Below are 21,061 nucleotides of genomic sequence, written 5' to 3'. Positions count from 1 at the left end.
TTTTCACCATTCGCGTTATTGCGCAGTAACAACTTTTCGGAGCTCTCATTCACACCCACTCGCGAGTCGAGCAGACGGCAGGTCTCCACCGCGTTACTGAAGCTTCAGCCTTTTGGTCGGCCAGGCGCTTGTTCCGCACTCACCTTGCGACAAGAGCTCATGTGCAGCCAAACGACAGCCGCGATCTACAAAACCACATCGTCGATATAGAATCAACGCCCTATCGAATACTGCGCAGCTTCTAGGCGACACAAGACGAGCCCCGACATGGCTGCTCCACCAGTTCGCTCGACAGTCGACCGACTAGATCGACCCAGCGCATACTATCAGAACAAAGCAAGGCTCGCCCAGGCAATGCAGTGAATATGAGAACGCAATGCTAACAACGTCAAAAGGGACGCCGCAGACGCGACCGCGATGACGACAGACAAGCCGACTCAGAATCCCAATCTCAACCCGATCCTCTAGCCGACGCCACGACGCTCTACGTCGGCAACCTGTACGCGGCCCAACTATCTCTCCACCTCTTTCCCCTCAACAGTTATGCTAAATTGTTTCGCCAGATCCTTCTACACGACCGAGGAGCAAGTCTACGAGCTCTTCTCCAAGTGCGGCGAGATCAAGCGGCTGATCATGGGCCTGGACCGGTTTAGCAAGACGCCCTGCGGCTTCTGCTTCGTCGAGTACTACACGCATCAAGATGCGCTCGACTGCATGAAGTACGTGGGCGGCACCAAGCTCGACGAGCGCATCATCCGCACCGATCTTGACCCGGGCTTTGAAGAGGGCCGCCAGTACGGCCGCGGCAGGTCGGGCGGCCAGGTCCGCGACGAGTATCGCGAAGACTTTGACGAGGGCCGCGGCGGCGTCGGCAGGGCGCTGCAGGGCGAGGAGTATGGCGAGGAGAGATAAAGATGAATAGAGGAGGGCAAGAGATGCAGAGTGTGCTTCTTATTAAACGTGTATAACAATGAGTTTTGCGGAAACTGGATCAGGTGTGTAAAGGTTATCAGAAATCAAATTATGCGCCTTGCTTCATCTAATTTGTACCATGCTGCTGTGAATCGTACAGCCACCGTCTGACGTTTGTACATGACTAAGTAACTCGCCCGTTTCCATTGAAATCAAAACATGACCAGCTGTAGGTAAATGAATCTTGTTGTTGTACATGATGTGCCGACCATGAACCAAGCATGTCTTTGTCCCCCGTCACATCGTAAATTGGCATCGATAATACGCCGTAGCCACGCCTCGAATTAGTAACCCGGGGGGTTGACTCTTTGCGAAACTCTCGTCCACTTGGGAACCTCTGCATCAAAAGATGGTCAGTCTCCAATTGCGCCTCGCCATTGTCGTGGGAACCCTTTTTAACGTACTGTGAATACCCTTGCGAAACTTCTTCGCCTTGCGGTCAAAGATGGTATATTTGTCCTTGGGCAGCATCTCCTCCTCCTTGGGCATGTCCGCCTTCCAGCGCTCGACAGCCTCGAGCGTCTGACCCTGTTTCGCAAGCGCCGCGTCGAGCGTGGCGACGACGCTGTCCACGGCGCGGAGCCGCATGCGGTGGCGGCGCTTCTGGAACTTGGACAGCCGCCAGGGAATTTTCCACAGCAGGCCGCCCGAGAGGGGGTTCGTGATGCGAAACGGGCCAAACATGCTTTGCTTGGCGCTGATTGCTTGTGTGTGGGTAGGTTTTGTCGGGTACAATGTTGAAGTTCTCAATTCTAATTTCGAAAAGCAATTCGTCGCTGGTTTTCTCCTAACAGATCAGAAACAGGTACAAAAAGTGGAGCGAAATTATTGGCTGCAGGTGGACCAAGGTGCTAGGTAGTTATGGTGAGGCTACTCTACCTAGGGACAGACAGGAAGCTCCAAATTGCCAACCATAGCAAGCAACAAGGCGAAAACGGGCAAGGCTTTCATTCGAAACTTCCCGGCTTCCAGCGGACGGCAGATGACGACGGCGACACAATGAGCTACTACTTTGCCATTGTCGGCACGCAGGACAACCCTCTGTTCGAGTACGAGTTTGGGACGTCCAAGCAAGGCGGCGATGGCCAGTCGCGCTTCCCCGACCAGGTGCGGCACCTGAACCAGATTATCCTGCACTCAAGCCTGGATGTTGTCGAGGAGGTGCAGTGGTCACAAGGGCAGATGTGAGTCTCTTTCTCTTCCCTGTGCTACGGGTGGGTGTCCCGCTCACCGAGGCGGATGCAGATGCAGCAGCCTGCTGCCGCAATCCAAAACTCATTAATGACTCCGTCTTCCCCCCTAGGTACCTCAAGTGCATCGACAAGTTCTTCAACAACTACATTTCCTGCTTCGTCACCGGCGCCGGCGCCAAGTTTCTGCTGCTGCACCAACCGCCTGCCCCCAACCCCTCAGGCTCGTCGCGCTCCTCGACAGCCATTGGCGCCAATCCGACGAGCCCCGCGACCGAGGAGGCCATCCGCATGTTCTTTACCGAAGTCTACGAGAACTGGGTCAAGGCCATCATGAACCCCTTTTACAAGCAGAATATGGAGGTGCGCAGCCCCATCTTTCGAGCGCGTGTGGCGGCCGCCGGACGAAAATACTTGTGATGCTGGAGAGGTGGAAGTTCTTAGAGCAATCTGCAAGCAGTAGATACGAGTTATGAGTGGGCGCATTGGCTGATTTTTGTGTGGCCTCTTTCGAGGCTGTGTGTAATTCTTTCACTCGGCTCAGGGGTTTTACGAGACAAGGTACATTTCTTCACGTTATCAACTTGATGCAAAAGTATTGGTATTGTAGTTTCATTTCGAGTCAGCTGCTGTGACCCATCCATGGTTTGCCATATCCCTTATCAAACGCCATTCAAATCAACCAATAAAATACAACAAGGACTCCCCAGGTCAGCATATCCGCGTGCTAGACCGGGCCTTTCCCAATAAGCCGTGATATAAAGCAATGGAGAATACGCAAAGATACACAACTCTGTTCGAGGCTTGTCGATGATGTTTAACCACCGAAACCGTACAGGGTGCGGCCCTGGCGCTTGAGAGCATAGACAACGTCGAGGGACGTGACAGTCTTGCGCTTGGCGTGCTCGGTGTAGGTGACGGCGTCACGGATGACACCCTCAAGGAAGGTCTTGAGCACGTTGCGCGTCTCCTCGTAGATCATGGCCGAGATACGCTTGACACCGCCACGGCGCGCCAGACGACGGATGGCGGGCTTGGTGATGCCCTGAATGTTGTCACGAAGAATCTTGCGGTGACGCTTGGCGCCGCCCTTGCCGAGACCCTTGCCGCCCTTGCCACCTGGAAGAGAAAAAAATGTTAGACACAATGACTAGAAGAGGGTGTTGTGATGTGTTGACGATGCATGGCAACGGTGGACGCGTTGAGTGCAGATGCACCGCACCGGTGATGTAACGCGTCATTTAAACCACGCGAGCCCCGAGCCAGTCGAGATGCAATGCCACGCGCGCTATCACCGAGTCGAGGGTGAAAAAAAAAATTTGTAACTTACGTCCAGTCATGATGGATTAAAGGTGTGAATGTGGTTAGATGTGGTTAAATGTAGTTGATGCGTTGACGCGAAGAGACGTGTTGTTGCAGGCAGGGGAAGGTAGTATGATGAAAGAGGAGAGACCAAAGATGCGGGGGGGGCGTGGGAGGGGACTTGGATTGCTAAATAGCCGTGCACAATCAGCCAGCCAAGCAGGCACCGCATCAGCCGGAGCATGGGCTCCCTTTTTTTTTTTGTCCCCTACCCGCCGATAAAACAAAACGTAGCGCAAAATCACAATCAACACGTTGATAATAATGGGTCCACGCGAGAAAATAAGCTGCACACAACGCTAGTCCTGTTTGAGGACGGGCGTGTCAACAGACTTTGTACCTCTAGATCACCCGGTACAAGACGCGTCGACACAATGCCAATTGTTGCTCCCTTTTCCAAACGTGCCGATTTTTCTCATTGGTCAGGGGGGCTCGAGGCTGCAGTAGATCTGAGATTTGTATTTTGCCTGGCTTTTGCAAAGTACCTCTCAATTTGCCTTTGCTGCCTGGCAGGCGGAAAGGCGGAAAGGCGAAAACGGTGCAGCCTTGCCTCGGCGGACCGTATCGCCGCAACACCATTCACGAACCCGTTTCGGACTGCTCCGTTTCATGTCCAGTAGTTACTCTCGAAATCGTAGCTTGCTTTTATCAATGTATACCAAATCACAGCCAGAATCAAATTACAGCACTCAAGTCGGTCTTTTAAAATGTTGTACACGCAGTGCAAGTCAATATTGGCAAATAATACAGCAAGACTGCCAACGGCGTGCCTATGCCCTCCTTCGCCATGAGCCCTTTCGAAACCTTTGGGATATCCAGTGCGCTGCTTCAACTCCTCGTGTCCATGTCCTTCCACTCATTCTCTCCAAGAAAAGAGGAAAGCGATCCAAAGAAAACAAAACAGTAACAGTAAAGGTTCCAAAAGTCCCAGCGTCCGCCTCGGTGCTGCCCTGTTGCACAGTAAAAATGATGCCATCCCAACCAACGCCCAGTCAAGAAAAAAAAACCCCCCAATGCAAACGTGCTATGATGTCGTCCACAGATCATTACCCAGTGTTGTACACTACTGCACTTTTCTTTTACTCTCCTCTACTTCAACCAGTAGTCCCACGGTGTTCAGCGTTGCGAATGTGGTCAAGATGAACAATGCAAAAGTGCCTTCGTCAGAAAACATCAGACGCAGGAACTCGCATCCTCTGACATCACGTCATCATCGAGTCGTCCATGGGCATATCGTCTTCGAAGCGTTCAATTGCCTCCTTAATCATCGGGCCAGCCTATTCAACGAATCAGTCAAGGGGTTCAGTAACCCAACGTCGCGGCATCTTACCTTTGGGTCCAACGCTAGTGCAATGGTAAAGTGGCGAACCGCCAATTGCCGGTCATTCATGCTCCTATACAATGTTCCGAGCAAAAAATGGACATGTCCCTCATTCGGCGCCAGATCTTTGAGAATGACCAGTTCCTTCTCAGCCTCCTCAATCTGGCCAATCGCCAAAAGCGCATGCGCCTTCTTGTATCTCGTCATGGCTGCCCTGGGAGCAAGCTCGACAGCCTTGGTGTAAGCCCTGAGCGCTGGCATAATCTGTTTTTGTCTTTCAAGCACGGTTCCAATACAAGACACAAGGACTGCATTGTTCGGGTTGATGGATTGTGCAGCTTGGAAATGGGTTAGTGCCTTTTCGTTGTCACCAAGACGCTCCTGCACTCGACCGATGCCATAGTATGCATTGTAGTGGCGTTTATCGGCAGAAATGGCTTGTCGGTAGGCAGTCAGTGCCTGTTCGTATTCTTCGTTGGTGACGTGCTCATGTCCTTGTAGCGTGAATGCGTACGCAAATTTGGGGTCCAGCTGTGTTGCTCTCTTGAAGCACTTGAGTGCTTGTTCAGGGTCCTTTGCCAAGGACCAAGCATTGCCCAGGGCGCACCAGGCTTGCGGAGAGTGCCACGCCGAATCGACAAGCTCATGAGCCAGGAACGACAAGTCCGTCTCTCTCTTGAGGTGCCACAAAATGGTCGAGTACACTTCCATATCCTGGAGCCTCGAAGGTGCTTGTACGCGCATCCGTCTGAAGAACTTTTCAGCTTCCGCGTACGAGGCTTGCTCGTAATGTGCGCGGCCCATCTGAACCAATACCCACGGCGTTCCCTGATGCGCCAGTGGCAAAGAGTTCAGTGCATGCAATGCTTCTTGGCACTGGAACCTCGACAAGAAGTAGTAGCCATTACCCAGCTTCTTCATTACATCCATTATGTATCGAACGGCTTCCTCCATCTTAGCTCCATCGTCCGTCTGCTTGGGTGGTTGGAAGGGTTGTGTTGCAGTGTGCGTCGAGGTTGCGGGTTCACGCACGCGTGACGCCTCACCGTGATCTACATCCGCGTGATCATCTATTGGTTTTCGATTGCCACTGACTACGCGGCCAACATTGGCGCCACTGGAGCCAGGTCGTACAATTCGGGAGATGGGCGGCCTAGCTTTTTTCAACTCACGGCCGGCGGAAGCTCCGATGGTGGCAGCGCCAGAGTTGGCCCTTGAAGACGGCTTAAACGTAGTAAGTCGTGCGCTTCTTCTCGTGCCAGCATCGTCAACATTAGCTGTGCGTGATACGGGATGACCGGACAGTGTTCGTTTTCTATCCGCCGTCGACAAAGCCGCCGCTCGTGTAGTACCGGCAGCCGGAGCCGGAGCGTCAGTCATGGGCTCTACAGCTTGTTGCACGTCTCGATCCTCTGATCGTGTGCTTCTTTTAGCGCCCAATCGATAGTTCATGCGTGGCGGCGCCTCGAAGCCTGCATCTATCCCTTGAGCCTGGCGTGCTCGTCGAGGTGGCGCTTGGGGAGGTTCGTGGCCACCAGCCAGTCTGTTGGATGCGTCTCCATTAGAGGGCCCGGGGGGTGTTTCGGTTACGTCAAATAGTGACAAATTGCTACTTGAAGTACCAAGGCGCAGTCGCGCGCTCTGGATTTTCGTCAGCAAATCGCCGTCTGTGGATTCTGAAAAGACGTCGGCAAGAGGGCTCGCTGCTTCAGACAAGGAGAAGCCGACGTTGAACGGGTCAGACCCCGGGTCGGATGTGAGACTCCGCAATGACGACTTTTTGGGTGCCATCTCGAGTGTGCTAGAGTTAGCCAGGGAGGCGGGCGTTTTGGCAGCTGGGGCCGCTTCAGAGTCGAAGTTGCGAGCGAGCAAGTCAGAGGATCGAAATATGTTGGGGATGCGCACATTGACACCCATGTCGCAGAGCGCCGTAAAAGCATCCCACTGGAAAGGGTTGAGCTTGAGGGCTTCCTCAAAAGCGCCGGCTGCTTTCTTCTTGTCGTCGTAACCGCGATATAGCTTGCCGAGTAAACACAGCACGGCAGCTGCATCTGGACCGCTTGTGCGTAAGAGAGTACCGCTCTTTCCCAAGCTACCCTTGGAGGACCAGAGGATTTTCGATTTTTCGAGTGCCGTGATGCCATCTTTGTAACGTTCTAAAGCCAAGCATGCCTGCGCGAATACCCAGGCGCATCCTAGATTCGTTCCACGGTATCCCATCGGTTTTCCGACATCATAGGCGGAGCGGTAGTCTCCCAGGCGCAAATGACAGAGGGCGTGGAGGTGCGTAGCATCACTCGAGCGCGGATCCTGGGCTACGAAACGTTCGGCAAAGAAGAGTGCGTTGTCGTAAGAAGCGTTGTCAAGATGATGCTGTATCACTTGGCGCAACAGGCCAGAGACAGCCGTCTGACTTGGCGCCATGGCAGAGGTAGCTTTCCAAAGCGGAGCGCAAGTCACGTCGGATGTAATGCAAAGACAGAATCACCGTCGTGACTGGGCCATGGAGAAGAGAGTTGTATGATACAGTCAGGTGGGCGTGTAGAGCTGTCCGCGGGCTAGCGAAGCGATTGCACCGGAGAGCGTGCTCGAGGGCGATTGGTTCGACCGGAGCTAGTGATTATTCGATTGCTCACTCGACTGGCACGACGAGTATCTGATGGTGCAACGCCACTAGATGCTGAAGCGCTGTGATGTTGAGTTCGGTAACGTATGCGGGGCGGCAGACGGCAGCAAAATAACACAACAGAGTCAAGAGTCAAGGCGCCCGACGGGAAGCGCCTTGATCGAAAGATCTGAACGAAAATGACGGAAAAAATCGATTCGTGGTAGAATAGCGTCGCGGGTGAGTCGGAAGCGATCTGAAGAAAAGCTTCGGGCGGTTATCGTCAGTCGTGAAGTGCACGCGAACAGCGCAGCGCAGCAAACAAAAGACCAAGAAGGTGGCGACGACGAAGAAACGGCAGGCTTCTCGGGAACAATGCACTGTCAAAGGGACCTCGGCATCATAGCACGCGAGGCAGCTAGATGTTGAGAGAAAGAGGCCAGCAAAGTGCTGTTTCGGGCAGCCGAAGAGAGATGCAGCGTGAGAGTCAAATGGGAGCATCGAGGAAGGATGGGTCGGCGGCTGCGCGGCCAGTTGTTTTGTGAGGAGCTCGAGCTTGATTGGACAAAAGAGCAGCGGGTTGGTGGTGCGGTGGTGCGCCCAGCAACAGCGACGAGCTAGGTAGGTAGGTAACGCCACAGCACAAGAGCTGCAAGCAGTAAGAACCGTTGAGCGCAGAAAAGGACAATGTGAGACGGTTCAATTTTTTAATGTAAGACGATTCACTCTTCATTGACCACAGATCCTATTGCATACTGCATTTTTACTACCAACCTTTTGCAAAATTTTCAGTATACACTTCTACGAGAGCGAAATAATGGAGAGTGTCCATAGAGTGGCGGGTTATCGCGTTATCGCGTCACCTCACATCACCAGCTTCAGCTTTAGCTGCAGGGGAGCTTTACAGCGGACGCAGGGGGGAATCACAGGCACCTGCAGTGCTTGGCTGCATGCGGTCATAGGGGCTTTTAGGGGGGGCTGGTGTTCTCGCTGTGGCGCTGACTTGGCTCGCTGGAAGCTGCCCCGCCCCACTGCGGCCTCTATCCCAACCTCGCAGTCTTATCGCCAACACCACCACACTTTTTGACGTCGATCGTTGCCGTAACGTCATCTCATCACTCAGAGACACGGCCAAAATCTACGCTTTGGATTGCCAGTTTTTGTTCCTCTTTTCTTTCTCTCTCAGCATCCATATAGCCACCATTCTTGACTAGCCACGGCGCTCCAATCCAGCAGTCGAGACCGAAAACTTGTTCCACACGAGAAGCTTCAGCGTCCTTCATCCTCTCACCTCCCAGACGACTGTCTACCTACACGCAAGCGCCCACACATACAACCATCGCAATGGCGCAAAAAGCGAAAAAAGACCGCGCCAAGGCCAACGTCGCCGCACTCTATAACCTGCACCTGGGCTCCGCCATTGTCAACCTCGTCTTCCTCGCCTCCCACTTTCTGCTGCGCCCGCGCTCCCTCGTGCTCTACGGCGTGCTCTCCGCGCCGGCCCTCGCCTGCGAATTTGTCCTCGAGCGCTCCGGCCGCCCCCGCCACGACGCCGCGACCGGCGCTCTCAAGTCGGCCGGCGAGGACCTGGCCGCCCCCGGCCTGACCGAGTACATGTTTGACGTCGTCTGGGTGACGTGGGCCGCCGCCATCCTCGTCATGCTGGTCGGCAGCTGGGGCTGGGCTCTCTGGGCCGTCGTCCCCGCGTACGGTGTCTACATGGCCTCGGGCCTGCTTGGCTTCGGACGCTCGCAGCTCGCGCAGATGCAGGGACAGGGACAGTCCGAGGCGGCTGCTCCCACGGCCAACCGCAGACAGCGTCGAGCAGCATGATTGAAGGTGCAGCAAATGACATGTCCCACTGTATATTACCTGGCTATACCAAATAAAATCTATACAACTTCTATGCATTTTCTACTCCTCCCAGGGTCGCTTGGCCTTGGGCCGCTCGCCCGTCCACTTCTCCAGCATATCGTGATCGACGTCCTTAACCAGGACGTGAAAGTGCTCCAGCGCGCGCACGCTCTGCAACGCCACCCAATTCTTGAACCAGAGCACCCTGTCCTCGCCGCCCGGCCCGAGAGCGTCCGCAAACGTGCGCCGGACAAAGTCGCCCACCAGCCGCCGGCTCTCCGGCAGCATGTCGCCGCGGTCGTCGTCGGCCGGAATCCGCGTGCGCGTCCACACAATCACGTGCGTGATGCCCGGCGCCAGCGCGTACGGCCAGTCGTTGAGCAGGATCGCGTAGTCTGACGCATCCGCCATTGGCACCGTCGACGCAGGCGTAAAGGGCGGCTGGCCCCATGCGGACGGTAGCCGGTTCTTCATGAGGTAGTCTGTCATGGAGCCGTACTCTTCCTTGATGCCCGCGGTCCATTCCAGATACTTGCGGAGCTCTGTAGGCGTCCGTTTCAAGTCTTGCAGCTGGTTCGATTCTGCAAGTCCGACTCAGTCAGTCCGTGCCATGTATATTGGGCGGGTGCGGCGGCCACAGCCTCGCCGCCGGGGATTGCTCACCAATGATTCTCCTCAAATCCTCCCAGTCATGCTTCTTGAACGTCTCATCCGGCTGCTGCAGGATCCACTTGTCGACATTGGTGAGATTGAATGCGGGTTTGGAGGGCACCGAGTCTCCATTGATGCTGCTATCGCCCATCTTTTGACATGTAGCCATGTTCGCGGGGTCGAGTTGGCGGGGTGAAGTCGGTGAGGGGCAGCGGAAGTGAGCCTTCGTGGGGGTTCGCGCAGGGTTCAGAGTTGAACCGATGTCGCACAAGAGGGCAATGTACGTCAGATTATTGGCGACTAGTTATTTTCTGTCAGAAAACGCCTCAAAATGATGCCTAAAGACACTTGTCGACAGTCACGCGTCAGGCGCGTAATCAATCAAACGGCTGGTCCCATTTTTAGGAGCCAGATGCTGCGCCAAGCGTGACAAGAGAAGAAGTCCAACTTTCACATTGGTGTCAATGAGATGAATAAGAGTGGACAATAGCAATATGAACTCACGATAATATTGATAACATGATTAACAACGCTAGAGAAATTAGGCAGCGAGTGGCTTACGGCAAATTGATCGATGTTCCTACTAGGTAACTGTCATCTCACTGTCCGAGACTGGGCCGGGCCTCTTAAGGAGCCGTGCAAAGCCGCCTCGTTAGCGGGTGCTAAGGAGAGTGTTGCGTTAATGTGAGATACTTGGTCCAGGGTGATCCGGACAATCATTTCTGTCGTTCTTTTGCAATTCATTTGGCTAGGATGGGTTGCACGATCAAAGGCTTGGTTGTTCGACTGGAATGCCAATTGGGGGACAGTGGACCTTGCGCAGATGCGGTAGGGTCGGCCCGTCCGCATGAACTCACCACATGTCTCATATTGCTCACTGGTATTTGAAGAACTGAAAGGGGAATAAATCGCTCCCGCTAGATTCCAAAAAGCTAGCATTTGGACACTGGTATTTGTTGATCCGAACGGCGCGAAATGAGCGTCGTCGCTTACCCTGCAATACCGTCTCGATTGGAGAGGTGGTGGCTGCACGTGAAGCTGGCATCATGTGTTCAAGTGAACTACATTAGTAGGTGCTTATTGAATTAGAAGTCAAGAGTTGTTTTAGTTGAATAACTAGAGGGCTTTCTGTCAAGAGCATACAAAGCGCTTCACTTGCGGCGTTGGGCCATTCGAGGTACCATAATTCTTAGCGCCACAATGAGATCGATCTGAAACCTTGCGACCCTTTTGGTGCAACTGTGGCGATCGGGTACCTGGGCGAACAGCAAAGCTCAAGGTACCGAGGCAAAAAGCTCGCGCAGATCCAGAGCTGCTGCTCTCAAAATAAACCCGAACAGTCGCTCCCCGTTGCCATGATCGAGCCCTCCCTTCCAGTTACATACGAGCACTGTTTCTTTACCAACATCTATGCCGAGCTCGATTAGTGTGTCGCGAGGAAAGCAAGAAAGAAATAAAAAGGCCAAGTTATCAAGGGCACATGTATTTATTCTCCATGAAGCCAGATACTGCAGACTCCTGCCAATGTATTGGCACATGTGATTGCCAGATCGCCTCTCCCCGCATTTTGAATCTCCATTCCCGCATGCTCATCATCAGCCGGGGACGGCGGGAAAACTTGGCCTGCGACGGAGGTCCGCTTCGGCAAGCTGGCGCTCAGACCGGCTAGCAAGCCCGCGTGGGATTATACCTGGCCGCCTTATTGCCTATTTACCCTGTCTTGAGAATAACGCATCTTCATAATCTGCCTTTGTTCATTCAGTCAGTCCTGGGCAAGTCAAGAACTGCGCCGTCATTTTCCACAGCCATGATCTTCGAGCCGCAGTCCCTGCTGGACCACGCCGTGACCCTCGGCATCATCACGCCGCAGGTCATCCGGCAAGCTGGACCTGTACGCGGAACCATTGCGCTTCTGAAACTTCTTTTCGTATTCTGTAGGCTTCCTCTTCCTCACCTCGACAGTCTTGATAGCTTCCTTCTTATTCTGACCTTGTGTGAAAAAAACAACAAAAAAGTTCCCAAAGCTACCCTCCAACTAGTGTGGACGCGATACCTGACGGCGCGCAAGAACCGGCCGCTGTACGTGCAGCAGGCCAACATTGCCGAGGACCTTGCACTGCGCCTGCTGCGCTGGTCCGCCGTCAACTTACACCCGCGCGTGCTGCGCGCCGTCACGGACCGCCCAGCCGCGGCGCAAGTCATCAAGTGGCGCGCGTACCGCAACGGCTGGACGAAGTATGATGAGCAGGTGGAGGAAAAGGTCCTGGAAGAGGTACGCGGCGTTGCGAGTAGCTACATGGGACGTGCATTGATAGCTTACGTGACGTAGGGCCCCGAGAAAACAGAGGGCATCTGGGTCAGACATGACAGGACCAAGAGGCACGACATTATCCTCTTGTATATACACGGTGAGGCATCACGATGCTTAACTCATTCCTACCTATGGCGAGACTAACGTCGGGGATCATGACATAGGTGGCGGCTACGCTGTGCTCTCGGCCAAGTTCTACCTCGAGTTCCAGCTCGCGGTGCAGAGCAGCTTGCTCGAGGCGGGCTACGAGAACCCGGCCATCTTCAGCCTCGACTACACGCTGGCACCGGACAAGCACTTCCCGGGACAGCTCAACGAGGCCGTGCTAGCCTACAAGGAGGTCCTCGCAGCGGCCGACCCCGACACAAAAATTTGCGTGGGCGGCGACTCGGCGGGCGGTATGCTGACGCTGACGCTGCTGCAGGAGCTCGCGGCGCGCAAGCTGCGCGACGAGCCTCTGCGGCACCCTGACCTGGGCCTGCTCATCTCGCCGTGGGTGACGCTAAAGACACACCTGCACCGGCGATCTAGCCTCGACTACATCCAGCCAGACACGCTCGCACGCTTCGCCGAGCTATATACGGGCGGCGGGGGGGTTGGACTGTACCAGGCGCCCGCATCGCCGGGCAGCTGCCAGGATGAGGGCATTTGGGAGGCGGCGCGGCCGGGGCGCGGCTACATCGTGACGTACGGCGAGGAGGAGGGGCTGGCCGATGACATCAAGTACCTGATTCAGCACCAGAAATCACGCGGCACCGAGGTGCGGGTGCTAATGGACGCGGGCGGCGTGCATGTGTGGCCGGTCGTTTCGCTGCAGTTTTGCACGACCAAGGAGCGGCGCGTGTTAGGAATCCAGTCTATAGTCAGAGAAATTAGAAGCGCGTTGGCATAAGGCGGGGCGGCATGAAGAGCGTTTGTTGAGAGGAGAAAATCAGATTAGATCAAGTAGGCATTCACAGACGTGGCCTGGTGAGCGAGTCGGGAACCAGAGTCGGCGGAAAAACCGCAGAAGCGGCTTCGTCTTCGCGGCGCACGTCTCACCAAGTTTATAAAGCTCATGAATTGTTGACATCATTTTGGATTGCATGTGTTGTGTTTGTGCTGGATGCATGATTATATGCAACATGGTGTACGTACGAGCCGGGTGCAGCAGAGGAAGGGAGGTGGAGGGAGGCCGAGCATTGTTGAGAATGCAGAGCGAGGAGCTTCAGTTTCAAGGCTTCGAGAGAGGCTGGTTGAAGGATGGAGGACGGAGGTTGGGAATGCCACTTTCAAAAATTGTGAGTGGTAACTTGTTCCACGGTGGGGAAACGGCATATTGGAGGACCCACTCACCCAAGTTCTTGGTACCAGTATCCGTACTTGCATCCACTTACAAGTTGGTGGAGGCATTTCATGCATTGTCCGTTACTTTACTGGCAAGAATGTAATGTTTAAGTATGCGAGGAAAAAAAAACCATAAAATGGTTTTTATTGATAGACCCTGGATTTGCTTACTGTGGGCCAGGATGATGAGGTACTCGCTACTCGTCAGCACTTCGCCGCTGAACTTTGGGCGCCAACCTGATTTATGCAGTTACGAATGACCAGAGATAGTGAGGCTGTTGACTATAATAGATTGGTAGTGTCTATAAAATGGACAGATGAGCAGCCTAATGTAAGAGGCCTTTCATGACCTAGCAGGGCCATTGACCCAAGTGCAGCTGCAGACTGGCTGCCCAAACTAGATGATTGGTTCTTGTTATTGCAAGCTCATTGAAAATAACGCAAAATCGATTGCTCGAGGTCATGAACATGCAAGTTTGGTTGACTCGATACCCAACTTGCCTCGAGCTACAGTCATGATTGACTCGATACCCAACTTGGCTGTAGTTGCAGTTCCTGGCGACCTGGCACTCAAGCTGAACTACTGCATTTGAGGCACAAGCAAGGAAATGTGGCGACTCAGTTGCGACTCGTAAGTGACTCGGGACGATTGCCAGGCGCCTACGGTACTGTACGACTCGTACGGAGTACAGTAAGAGTAGTCCAAAGAGGGCCCATCGCTACCTAGGCACCAATGAATAAGGTAGCCTGTTTCGGCACCCCGATGACAAGGCTGTTGAGGCCAGTTTTTGGCCAGACCCAGACCACCTTGGTAGCAAATAGGTGGTGCCTGGCCAAAACTAGCGCTGGTTTAATGGGCTGGCTGCAGCTGCAGCTGCACCATCAGCCAGCCCGTCAGCCCACGACGTGCATATAAACAGGCGGAGTCCCTCGTCTGGAAAACCCCATACAGACAGACACCAACCAAACCAACAGCAACAGGCACCCGAACTACCAGATTCCTCTTGACGCGCCGCCACCCACTGAGTCTCTTGCTGCACGCTGCCACTTTCGCCACTTGTCACCCTCATTTGTCCAATAATTTTCCGACGCGCATCTGAAATATCACAAGCCCCCAATTATACTCATCTTGTATCCCTCATCCTTCATCCGGGCCAGATCCAGCCCCAGGCGCACACGGCCCTACACCCTCCCAAAAACCTCCGTCTGTCGACATAGTCCATTGCCGCAAGCCACCTCACCCTCACCCTCGTCGTCGGTCCGTCCATCATCGAATTCTTGGCACGGGTACGTCCTCGTATTCCCATGCATCTGCCATCTCGACGCGCCCTCTACTCTGCAGCCCTGTCACTGTCCTGAACCGTGGGCAGCACCGGCCGGAAACAGACTGCCCCGCCATCGCGCCCGCATTAAATAGCACAACGCCTCCGTCGCGCACGCAAACAAAGCGCAGCCATTGACTGACTTGACCACTGCCCACGCCGTGGATCGATAACAAGCCTCGAACAAAAGAAAAGGAACAAAAAAGGAGACAAACCAGTCGAGTACCTGTTTTGGAACGCAAAACCCACCCCATAGTCCAACTGCGACATCTCCGGCTGTCGCATTCCGGTCTACGACAGGACCTCGCGCCACACTGCTGAACTACCTACCTACCTACTTGACCTTGCAGCACCGCAGCTAGCTCCAGCGTGAAGCTCCCTTGCCCACTCCACGAGAAGGGAGTACCGTCCACACTGACATACATTTTTCTCCCCAAAAAGGGAAATACAAAAAAGGCTTTGATTGTCCGACAGTTCAACGGCCATTGACGTTTATCGGCCTACAACAGCCTCGTCACAGCAAGCCGCCAGCTACAGCCTTGCTCAGCAGGCCCCCTCCCTCCCCGGCCCGCCCTGGTTTGTCGCTAACATCAAGGCCCACCAGCACTGGCCCAAATTTATTTACCATGTCCGCCGACGACACTTCTTACGCTCCCAAGTCCCCCGACTTCTCTGCTTTCTTCACTTCTGGTTCCACCGACCAAGCGCCACCTCTCGACCTTGGACCCTCAAGTCACGACCAGCATTTCCAGCCTCCCTCCTTTGGCTACACCTCGTCATACATCCCTCCCACCTCGACCAGCTTTAGCCCAGCTTACGGCTTTGACAGCAACTCGTACCAACCACCCGGCCTGCCGCACCATAAGTCGTTTTCGCAACTATCTGCTGGTCAGCCATCCTACGGTCACGAGTATCCCTTACAAGGCCCAAGTCAGCTTCCCGTGTCGACAGCTACTGCCGACCCGTACCCTCCGACTCTCCGGCATTCACCCGATCCCGAACCAGCCGCAAAGATGCCTCGCAAAGCTGCCAAGGAGCCTTTACCGCCCGCACCTCCCATTATTGATTCGTCCATGGTCAGGACAAAGTTTCCGACAGCCCGAATTAAACGGATTATGCAGGCCGACGAAGAAGTTGGGAAGGTCGCCCAACAGACGCCTATCGCGGTTGGCAAGGCGCTAGAGCTCTTCATGATCCAACTCGTGTCCAAGAGCGCCGAAGTGGCCAAGGACAAGGGGTCAAAGCGCGTCACCGCGGCCATGCTCAAGCAAGTGGTCGAGTCAGACGAGCAGTGGGATTTCCTGCGCGACATTGTGAGCCGGGTTGAACACGAAAAGGAAGGCCCCAAGAAGGAGGCCAAAACAAAGGTGGAAAGCGATACCGAAGACGAGCAGCCTAAAAAGAGACGAGGCGAGCGAGGCGCCGGTCGAAAGAAGAAGACATGTTAGCTGGTCCATGTCATTGTCTTGCTTTTCTCTCTCTTCAATCCCTCTATTTTGGCCATGAAAGGCGAGCTCGACGAAACGAAGCTACGAAACAAGATGGCAGGCGTTTTCTACTGGTCAACATATTATACGGCGTTGCATGGGTTCAAGGTACTAAAGTAGGTTTAGAAAGCGGCGTCATGCCTGGTGAAAGCATTTCTCTCGCGCGACGAGGCGAATTGCCGAGTGTTATGGTTACTTATTAATTCAAATCCATGCACTCATGCACTCGTTCACTCTTTTTGATTCTCCTGTGTTCAACCGGTGGTACAAGGAAATTCGTGCATGGGTGTGCGGCTGCGCCTGAGTCGTACTGCTTGGAGCACATGTCTTGGATGCAGTCGGTGAGGTATGCTTCTTGCGCGGTACCTCGCAGTCGCGGGCATGCTGATGCGGGCAAGCTGCAGGTCTGCGAAGCACGAACATAGATAGAAACACCATGATATTGAGAACGGTTGGGGTGACGCGCACAAATCTGGGTAGAAGACAAACACGACTGAAAAATCACAGAGCACTGAGAAACCGTCGTCATAATACGGCTGGACACACAGAATTTGCGGGTGGGCGTCGCCAAATACGTAGCACGCGTGGCCCACGCAGCGGGTCAGTATAAGAGGGAACCCTGCCAAAGAGGTACGCGGTAATAATAGGGCAAAAGGGGATTTCCATCACCCGTGGGAAAACGTAAAGGAGCAGGATGAGGAGCTCAGTGGTCGTGGACAGCTGTGGACAGGTCATCATCTACAATTCGTACGGCTTCCACCGCTGCCGCCGTTCCCCCTCAATTCCGCCCATGCATGTATTGCTGAAGCTTCGCTGCGCACATCATTCCGCCTTCCTGGTTTTTTCCTCCTTGAACTCTGCAAGGGGCAAATTCACGTCCGGAATATAAACAATTAAATCATGGAAATCAACGTGTAACCGAAGAATAGGAAAAGTGTCAATTCATACCACTTCATAACTCTGTGACAAGCCGACAAGCCGTCGTCTCCATCGTCGCCCCTCTCCAACGAAATGCAAACCCGCGTCGATTTAGTCTGGGAAATCTAGCCACTTCCAAACCACACCAATCACGCCCATTCGCCGCCAACTTCGTCCAAAACCTCCTCCATCTCGCGTATATTAAATGCGGCAGCCCCAATCCGATCCCCGACGTCCATCCCCGTTCGCCCGCCCGCTCCCCGCCGCCGCCGCCGCCGCCGCCGTCTTCTCGCCGCATTTCCCTTGACCATAACGGCCCGATGTCGTGGGAGCTTCTGCAGCGGTTCTTTGACTCTGATGTCTTCAACTCCAACCCTTTTCTTCCCGTCTCCTACCTCTCGTAAGCATCCACACTACCGCTGCCGCCCACGGGGAGCGCGCATCCCCCCTTGGCCTCGACTCGCTGGACTTGTGTTTGACTGACATTGAGGATTCCTTGACTGCTCACACCCGACAGGCGCTACGCAGACCATATAGGCATTCACTACGTGCTCTGCAATAAGCTGCGCCAGTTCCCGTACGAAGACATTGAGTTCTTCCTTCCGCAGCTATGCCACCTCATCATTAGCGTGGACAATGAGTCCATGGCGCTCGAGGAGTTTCTTCTCGATCTCTGCGAGGAATCCGTTACCGCGGCTCTGCTGGTATGCCGTGCCACATTGCTGTCCCGTCTTTGCGGCCAACGTGGCTAATCTGCTTTCAGACCTTTTGGCTCTTCCAAACCTATCTTCACGATCTATCCTCGAATCCGCAGTCCACCGCCTTCCAAACGTGTCGTCGAGTCTATAACAAGGTGCAGCACATTGTCTTTGGCCTCAATGACGTCGGTCGACACGAGAGGATTAAGGAAAATGTCCTCCCCGTCACTGTACTTTCCAGCTTCGTCCTCGCTAGCGTCGCCCTGCCCATGATTCCAAAATGGGCCGGTCCGCTTGCTGTCGCACAGGCTCGCAAGCCACAGCCCATAACCAACGCTGCGGTCAGTGAAACAACCGACGATGGCAAGCCGGGCAAACCGCAGACCGTCACCGCTCTCAATGCGAGACCGAAACGCAGCAAGGATAGCCGCGTGCCCAGCGCGAGAATCTCCTCGCCTGGTCGAACTGTCGCAGCAAAAGCAATTATCCAGGCGACCACAGCATCCCCTAAATCGAAATTACAAAAGGAGATGAAGAGACCGCCTGCGTTGAACATGGCCCAGACCGAGGCCATGTCGAGCTCGGCATCGCTTCCCTTGCCTTCGCCGCCACAGACGACGAGGCCCGAGACGCCCCCATTGACCGCTGGCCTCGCACCGCGCACCCACTCCGATAGCATCCTCCGCAGACACTCGCACCACACAAAGAATTCCAAAACCACAGGCAACCTGTCCTCGATACAAAAGACGCGGCTGCTAAGGCAGCACTACTTTAGATCCCAGACACAATTCCTACAGGCGCTCGAGGGCATTTCCAACCGTCTCGTTATAGTACCTAAGCAAGCTCGCATGAGCGCTCTCCGCGCAGAGCTGGCCCTTATTGCGCGAGACTTACCTGCCGAAATTGACGTTCCTGTTATATGCCCGCCCACTTTGCTAAACGGCGCTCCAGGGAAGAGCCGACATCATCGCATTGTTCGCCTGAACCCAGCCGAAGCAACTGTCTTGAATAGTGCCGAAAAGGTACCATATCTACTCATGGTTGAGGTGCTCAGGGAAGACTTTACGTTCGATCCGGAGACGCCAGACAACCAGCGGCTCTTGCCGGAACTGATTGGTGTCCGCGGGAATTCGAAGCGTCTATTTGACCTGTCGTCCGAGCTTCCAAAATCAGCACAGGCGACACCGCCGCCCGAGACCGCTGTAGATAGTGTTTTTGAACCGACCTCGGGCGACCTCAGCAGCTCTAATCTAATCAAGTCGCTGGATGAAGAAGGCCAGCCGCGTGCGGCACTCAAGCAGACGCTACCGTATGGCACCCAGCGGCTGTCTAGCGGAGCAACAACGTCTTCCACCACCCTTGACGCCGCTACCCCACGAACTTCGGGCGCATCAAGATCGCGATCCAGTAGCCCCGGCTCGCGTCGCAAGATGACGCTGCAGATGAACCGAAATGCGTCCACCGACCAGCCAGACTTTTCCGCTCTCGCCACGCACATGCGCACAGCGTCGCAGATGCTGGCCCAGCTGGATGCCACCAGCGGAAAGCGACCCAAGCAAGAGGTCGCCGCCATCCGCGCCAAGATTATCGCCTCCATGCAGACCCTGGAGGAGCGCAGTTTTGATGCAGACGAGCAAGGCCCAACCTTTGACACCATCATGGCCAAGGCCAGCACAGCAGCAGCAGCCGCGGCGTCTGCGGCCGCCGGCAACCCGGACCTGGATGAAGACGCACCCGTAGACACGAACCTCAATGCCAGCGCGGGTCGCGAGCGCATGGAGAACGACTTCAAGACGGGCGGCGTGCAGCGGCGGGGCGACCGCGACGACCCCAGCGCGGCCGTGTTTGGCGAGGCGTGGGAGGCCAAGAAAGAACGCATCCGCAAGTCGTCGCCGTACGGGTGGATGAAGAATTGGGACCTTGTCAGTGTCATTGTCAAGACAGGTGCAGACCTGCGGCAAGAAGCGTTTGCGTGTCAGCTCATCCACGTGTGCCACAAGATCTGGGTCGACGCCGGCGTGGACGTTTGGGTCAAGCTGATGCGCATCCTGGTGACGGGCGAGTCGTCGGGCCTGATCGAGACGATTACCAACGGCGTGTCGCTGCACTCGCTCAAGCGAAGCCTGACGATGGCGTCGATTGAGGCGGGCAAGAACCCGCGGCACCGCATCGCGACGCTCAAGGATCACTTCCTCAAGGCGTTTGGCGAGCCTGGCAGCCGGCCGCACCGCGCGGGCGTCGACGCCTTCAAGCGCTCGCTCGCCGCCTACAGCGTCATCTCGTACGTGCTCCAGCTCAAGGACCGCCACAACGGCAACGTCTTGATCGACAGCGAGGGCCACATTATTCATATTGATTTCGGCTTCATGCTCTCCAACTCGCCTGGTTCTGTCGGCTTCGAGGCGGCCCCCTTTAAGCTCACCCATGAGTACGTCGACGTGCTCGGCGGCCTCGGCTCTCCCGACTACGAAGACTATAAGAAGCTCTGCAAGCAGGCTTTCCAAGGTACGGCAGAGCCCCCCGCGACCTCTTGCGGGTACCATGATGAAGAAGAGTAAACGAAGCTAATTTGGTGACAATTACAGCGCTGCGTCGCTCCGCAGACTACATCATCGACCTAGTTGCCATGATGGGCCGCGAATCCAAGATGCCCTGCTTCTCCGTCGGCGTGGCCACGGCGACGAGCGCCCTGAGGCAGCGCTTCCAGCTGCATCTGAGCGCCGACGAAGCAGAGCAGTTTGTCGAGACGGATCTGATTGCAAAGTCTTTTGGAAGCTATTATACACGACTGTGCGTGACACCCCCCACCCTTGCTTATTGACCGAAAGCCGTTGCATACTGACGGGAGCGCAGCTACGATACTTTTCAATACCGAACACAGGGCATATACTAAGAAGCATGGTATGGCAAGACATGAACTGTCTGTTGCGTAATTGTCCTCTTCTACTTCCTCTTATGTTCCCTTCTTCTTCTTCTTCTTCTTCTTCTTCTTCTTCTTCTTCTTCTTCTTCTTCTTCTTCTTCTTCTTCTTTCTTTTTTCTTTT

The 21,061-nt window shown here is 54.8% G+C and overlaps 10 protein-coding genes across 10 annotated transcripts; 6 read left to right on the top strand and 4 right to left on the bottom strand.

Moving 5' to 3' along the window:
- Positions 1 to 267: 267 nt before the first annotated feature.
- Positions 268 to 912, top strand: BBA_02271 (nuclear cap-binding protein subunit 2; the record flags this gene model as incomplete). The annotated part of the gene is made up of 3 exons (XM_008597368.1): positions 268 to 359; positions 407 to 499; positions 564 to 912. The coding sequence occupies 3 exons, from the start codon at positions 268 to 270 to the stop codon at positions 910 to 912; spliced, it is 534 nt and encodes a 177-aa protein (XP_008595590.1).
- Positions 913 to 1,256: 344 nt separating this feature from the next.
- Positions 1,257 to 1,656, bottom strand: BBA_02270 (54S ribosomal protein L31; the record flags this gene model as incomplete). The annotated part of the gene is made up of 2 exons (XM_008597367.1): positions 1,257 to 1,309; positions 1,377 to 1,656. The coding sequence occupies 2 exons, from the start codon at positions 1,654 to 1,656 to the stop codon at positions 1,257 to 1,259; spliced, it is 333 nt and encodes a 110-aa protein (XP_008595589.1).
- Positions 1,657 to 1,833: 177 nt separating this feature from the next.
- Positions 1,834 to 2,582, top strand: BBA_02269 (trafficking protein particle complex subunit 2; the record flags this gene model as incomplete). Its single annotated transcript, XM_008597366.1, has 2 exons — positions 1,834 to 2,156; positions 2,276 to 2,582. 2 exons carry the CDS (start codon positions 1,834 to 1,836, stop codon positions 2,580 to 2,582), a joined length of 630 nt encoding a protein of 209 aa, XP_008595588.1.
- A 397-nt stretch (positions 2,583 to 2,979) lies between these two features.
- BBA_02268 (histone H4.1) lies at positions 2,980 to 3,502 on the bottom strand (the record flags this gene model as incomplete). Its single annotated transcript, XM_008597365.1, has 2 exons — positions 2,980 to 3,281; positions 3,493 to 3,502. 2 exons carry the CDS (start codon positions 3,500 to 3,502, stop codon positions 2,980 to 2,982), a joined length of 312 nt encoding a protein of 103 aa, XP_008595587.1.
- A 1,224-nt stretch (positions 3,503 to 4,726) lies between these two features.
- Positions 4,727 to 7,269, bottom strand: BBA_02267 (tetratricopeptide-like protein; the record flags this gene model as incomplete). The annotated part of the gene is made up of 2 exons (XM_008597364.1): positions 4,727 to 4,801; positions 4,855 to 7,269. The coding sequence occupies 2 exons, from the start codon at positions 7,267 to 7,269 to the stop codon at positions 4,727 to 4,729; spliced, it is 2,490 nt and encodes an 829-aa protein (XP_008595586.1).
- A 1,525-nt stretch (positions 7,270 to 8,794) lies between these two features.
- On the top strand, positions 8,795 to 9,283 carry BBA_02266 (DUF788 domain-containing protein; the record flags this gene model as incomplete). The annotated part of the gene is made up of 1 exon (XM_008597363.1): positions 8,795 to 9,283. One exon carries the CDS (start codon positions 8,795 to 8,797, stop codon positions 9,281 to 9,283), a length of 489 nt encoding a protein of 162 aa, XP_008595585.1.
- An 81-nt stretch (positions 9,284 to 9,364) lies between these two features.
- Positions 9,365 to 10,124, bottom strand: BBA_02265 (Protein of unknown function DUF3605; the record flags this gene model as incomplete). The annotated part of the gene is made up of 2 exons (XM_008597362.1): positions 9,365 to 9,885; positions 9,968 to 10,124. 2 exons carry the CDS (start codon positions 10,122 to 10,124, stop codon positions 9,365 to 9,367), a joined length of 678 nt encoding a protein of 225 aa, XP_008595584.1.
- A 1,638-nt stretch (positions 10,125 to 11,762) lies between these two features.
- On the top strand, positions 11,763 to 13,158 carry BBA_02264 (Arylacetamide deacetylase; the record flags this gene model as incomplete). The annotated part of the gene is made up of 3 exons (XM_008597361.1): positions 11,763 to 12,227; positions 12,285 to 12,363; positions 12,431 to 13,158. The coding sequence occupies 3 exons, from the start codon at positions 11,763 to 11,765 to the stop codon at positions 13,156 to 13,158; spliced, it is 1,272 nt and encodes a 423-aa protein (XP_008595583.1).
- Positions 13,159 to 15,540: 2,382 nt separating this feature from the next.
- BBA_02263 (DNA polymerase epsilon subunit C) lies at positions 15,541 to 16,362 on the top strand (the record flags this gene model as incomplete). The annotated part of the gene is made up of 1 exon (XM_008597360.1): positions 15,541 to 16,362. One exon carries the CDS (start codon positions 15,541 to 15,543, stop codon positions 16,360 to 16,362), a length of 822 nt encoding a protein of 273 aa, XP_008595582.1.
- Positions 16,363 to 17,639: 1,277 nt separating this feature from the next.
- Positions 17,640 to 20,910, top strand: BBA_02262 (phosphatidylinositol 3; the record flags this gene model as incomplete). The annotated part of the gene is made up of 5 exons (XM_008597359.1): positions 17,640 to 17,719; positions 17,837 to 18,023; positions 18,083 to 20,522; positions 20,603 to 20,807; positions 20,871 to 20,910. The coding sequence occupies 5 exons, from the start codon at positions 17,640 to 17,642 to the stop codon at positions 20,908 to 20,910; spliced, it is 2,952 nt and encodes a 983-aa protein (XP_008595581.1).
- Between the last annotated feature and the right edge of the window lie 151 nt (positions 20,911 to 21,061).

Source organism: Beauveria bassiana (assembly GCF_000280675.1).
Source record: "Beauveria bassiana ARSEF 2860 unplaced genomic scaffold BBA_S00004, whole genome shotgun sequence".
Lineage (NCBI taxonomy): Eukaryota > Fungi > Ascomycota > Sordariomycetes > Hypocreales > Cordycipitaceae > Beauveria > Beauveria bassiana.
This window is presented reverse-complemented; position numbering and strand designations above follow the sequence as displayed.